This window comes from Atta colombica, unplaced genomic scaffold (genome assembly GCF_001594045.1).
Source record: "Atta colombica isolate Treedump-2 unplaced genomic scaffold, Acol1.0 scaffold88, whole genome shotgun sequence".
NCBI classification, from domain to species: Eukaryota; Metazoa; Arthropoda; class Insecta; order Hymenoptera; family Formicidae; genus Atta; species Atta colombica.
In genome coordinates this window covers 991,788-995,284 of record NW_017259581.1, presented here as the reverse complement: position 1 = coordinate 995,284, position 3,497 = coordinate 991,788, and the positions used below count along the sequence as shown (strand labels likewise).

The window sequence follows — 3,497 nt, the reverse complement described above, 5'->3', positions numbered from 1 at the left end:
AAGTATCATTGGCTGCATTCAGTAAAGAAAACAGCTCTACAATTGTTGTAAAATTTATTTGATATGATTATTTAATATAATTGATCTTGCTCTTAATTATTCACTGGATGTAAATGTATTTTAAAATCAATCACAAAAAAGAATTTTGATTCTATTGATGCCTTCCACTTGAAATTTATAGTATTCTTCAATCAAACACATCTCATCTAATCTGTACATCATGATGAGTAGATTCGTTAATGTTGCTTTAAAGTATACTATTTTTGATACATAATACAGTTTTGAAACAACACTGACAAATCTATCTAGATACAAATATAGATTTGTTCTTTGTCGTTGCATTGAACTATACCAAAACTTTCTATATTGCTTTCATCAAACTTCAAATATATATTTATTTTATTTTAAGTATAAATGTATATTAATTCAACTACAGAAGAAATTTTTTGTATATTTGATTGGAAAAAAATCACAGTTTCCAGTGTGAAGACATCGATGAATGTTTTTCAGGATGCTCTCCAACAAGAGAGTCGACACAAGTCAAAATCACAAGTGTTGTTCCGTTATTAGAATGTTTGTGTCGATTTGTGTCGCTAACATCCGTTTCTATTAATGTAATTTAATTTCAATCTCGATTCAACTAACTCTTGGTCTTTTTCTTGTTCTATTAGAAAAAAATTAATAGTAAGTTGAACTGAGATTAAAATTTATCTTTGATAGAAACAGACACACATAGAAAGCACTCGTAGCACACAATGAATCATTATATCTTTATTATTTGTTAATGTTAAACAAAGATGAAATGATCTCTATGTTATAGTATAACCATGTTCATAAGGCCTGTTCTTTTTAGCTGAACTTTTGTACTAATTTATCTTTCTTCCTCTTTTTTTTCTCCTGGAGAGAAAAGGAAAAACTGTGCAAAAGTTCAGCCAAAAAGAACAGGACCCTGTACACTGCCAGTAAAATGGTATATGGTCTCCTGCTAAAAAGCACTATTATGATGAATTCGATCACTCGCACTAAACTAGATTAATGCATATTAATAATTGTTTTGTATAAAGTATCTAAAAGTTTTGTATAAAGTATAATATAATCAACTTTGACAATATATATATTTTGTTAGACAACGAAATATATATTTTGTTAGATAACATGATAATCTCATTATAGGTATTTAATCCTTTAAAATACTCTTATATGTTTTTGCAGTTAACTTTACTAATTTCATGTATAGCAGCTTTTTTTTAATATTTTTAATTTTTTAATACAAAATAATCTAATGTAATGCAAGAGTAACCGAATTCGCTATTTGTGATTCAAGTTGACATAAACATTATTCCATTTTTCTTAATACTTAGAGAGTAAAAAAGATAAAAAGACACTTGTGTCACCTTTTATTAGTGAATTTAATCACTCACACTGGATTAGACACATTAAAGAGCACTTTATATAAAGTACTTAAATGCAGTGGCATAATGTATTCAACTTGACAATAAATACATGTATATTCTCTATTATATAATGTGATGTTGTTATTTAATCATTTAAAATATTCGTATACTTTTACATTCAATTCTGTTAATGTCATGTATATATAGTAGCTTTTAGTAAGCACTAATCAAGTGTAATCAAAATCAAGCAGTGCAAATTTGCTTCTTTCTTTTAACAAGTAATTAGACAGTGTGTAACAAGACAGAATGATACTTATGTCAACAGAAAATACCAAGGGAGAGGAGCAAAATGAGCATACCTTCTCCCTGACATCGTCGTTCATGCAAGCGTCTGCGAGTATGCTCAGACTCCTATCGACGATCCTCTGGTTCTCGCATCGTAAGAGTCGGACGAGAACGTCGAGGCAATTGCTTCGTTTAATAAACTCCTTGCAGCGCTTCGGGTCGTTTTTGAGCTGGTCGAGACAAGTGGCGATTCCGCGATGGTTACCCGCACGGAAGTACCTCACCAGCGTCGACTCGTCTGGTGGAGTCTTCGGTAGTGACATCGCGGAATCCTGGTGGCGCGATGCCGATGAAAATCGAGCGGAGGTATGCGATCCGCGTAACATTTGTCAAAATCGCATCGCCCTATGGCTGCGGAGGGAGAGGGCACGACGCGCACATTCCTGTCGTCGTGCTGCGACTTCTGCGACGTCGAGTACTGTGGGCACCGATCATGTAATCCCAAACGGAATTCTTCGTTCTCCGCCGCCCTTCGTTCATTCCGATTCCTCTTTCACGATTCGCGAAGCGAATCAATACGATCACACGAAACGTCGAGGAAATGTGACGTTTCTCTCTTCACTTTTCACATTTCCGCTGATCAAGAAAAATTACATTTCGTTGCTCAGGGACAATCGCGAAATCACGCGAAATCATGCGAATCGGAGAAAACTTCTTCTTTTGTTCGGATGACTCTCGTTCTCACAACGGAAATTGACGGATCAGATGTGATCAATCGTAATTTAATGAACGAATTAAACTCGGCAGTAACTTTTAAAAGTGGAAGATGCAACACTCGGACCGAAGCAAGAACACGTCTACTCCGGTCGAGGCATCTAACAAAACTCCATTCAAGTATTCAACGCCATTGTTGGCCATTGTGTTGATGTAATGAATTCCGGAGGTTTCGTACGCTACTGCGCATCGCAGTGCGCATGCGTGAGACACGACCACATGATTGACTGATTTGTTTTTTAAATGCATAGGAATATTCCGAAATTAATAAAGCTGAATAGTGTTCCTTCCAATAAAAAAAAAATTTCAGCTCAGTCACTCTTTTACTCTTTTATGCTGTTATTACTTTTTTACTCTTTTGTTTATCCACTAGATAAATTAAATAATTTATAAGAGAATGGAATAACCGATCAGTTAAAGTTCGCATTTGATGATTCCAAAAAAATTTTTTTTAAATAAATTCAGGACGCGATATTTTATTCAAATTATACTGTTCAATAAAACAAAACTTCAAGAATATGTTTTTTGAATTGTGATAATTTTTAACTAAGAGCGATTAAAGCCAAAATGTTCTTTTTATTTAATCCGCAATATAATTCAGTAATAAAAAATGTTAGGAATATTTAAAAATATGATTTTATAAGGAAAACTTTATAATGAAAAATTGAAAATTTTTGCGAAGTACATAATTTTTTAAGTATGTGATAGGCTTACAAAATAACAAAAAAATTTTCCATTTTATCTAGCTTTCTATATGTAAAAATTATCAAACTTGCGGAAATAAAAAAGTGATCAAAAGTAGAGATTTTAAGTTTTAAAATTCTTTTTTAAAATTTATTTTATTTTATTCATTTTTAATAAATATATAGTTAATTGAATTTTGAATATAATTAAAAAGTTTATTTTTCATTCCAGCACTATCGATTGCACTAATTGTAAGAACTCTCTTTTTCATCAAACATACTTATCTCACTTTTAATTGTTAAAATTCATCTAAAATTTATAGTTATTTTTTATTGAATTCTGACCCAGACAGCACAGAGT

General features: G+C 32.0%; 1 protein-coding gene across 1 annotated transcript in view; it reads right to left on the bottom strand.

Annotated features, from left to right (window-relative positions):
* The window catches only part of LOC108693094 (armadillo repeat-containing protein 5-like), a 7,088-nt gene extending 4,502 nt beyond the window's left edge, over positions 1–2,586 (bottom strand). The window contains exon 1 of the mRNA XM_018201792.1: positions 1,754–2,586. Within this exon, the coding sequence (XP_018057281.1) occupies positions 1,754–2,065 (312 nt within the window). The 5' untranslated portion in view covers positions 2,066–2,586. The remainder of the gene's footprint in view (positions 1–1,753) is intronic.
* Between the last annotated feature and the right edge of the window lie 911 nt (positions 2,587–3,497).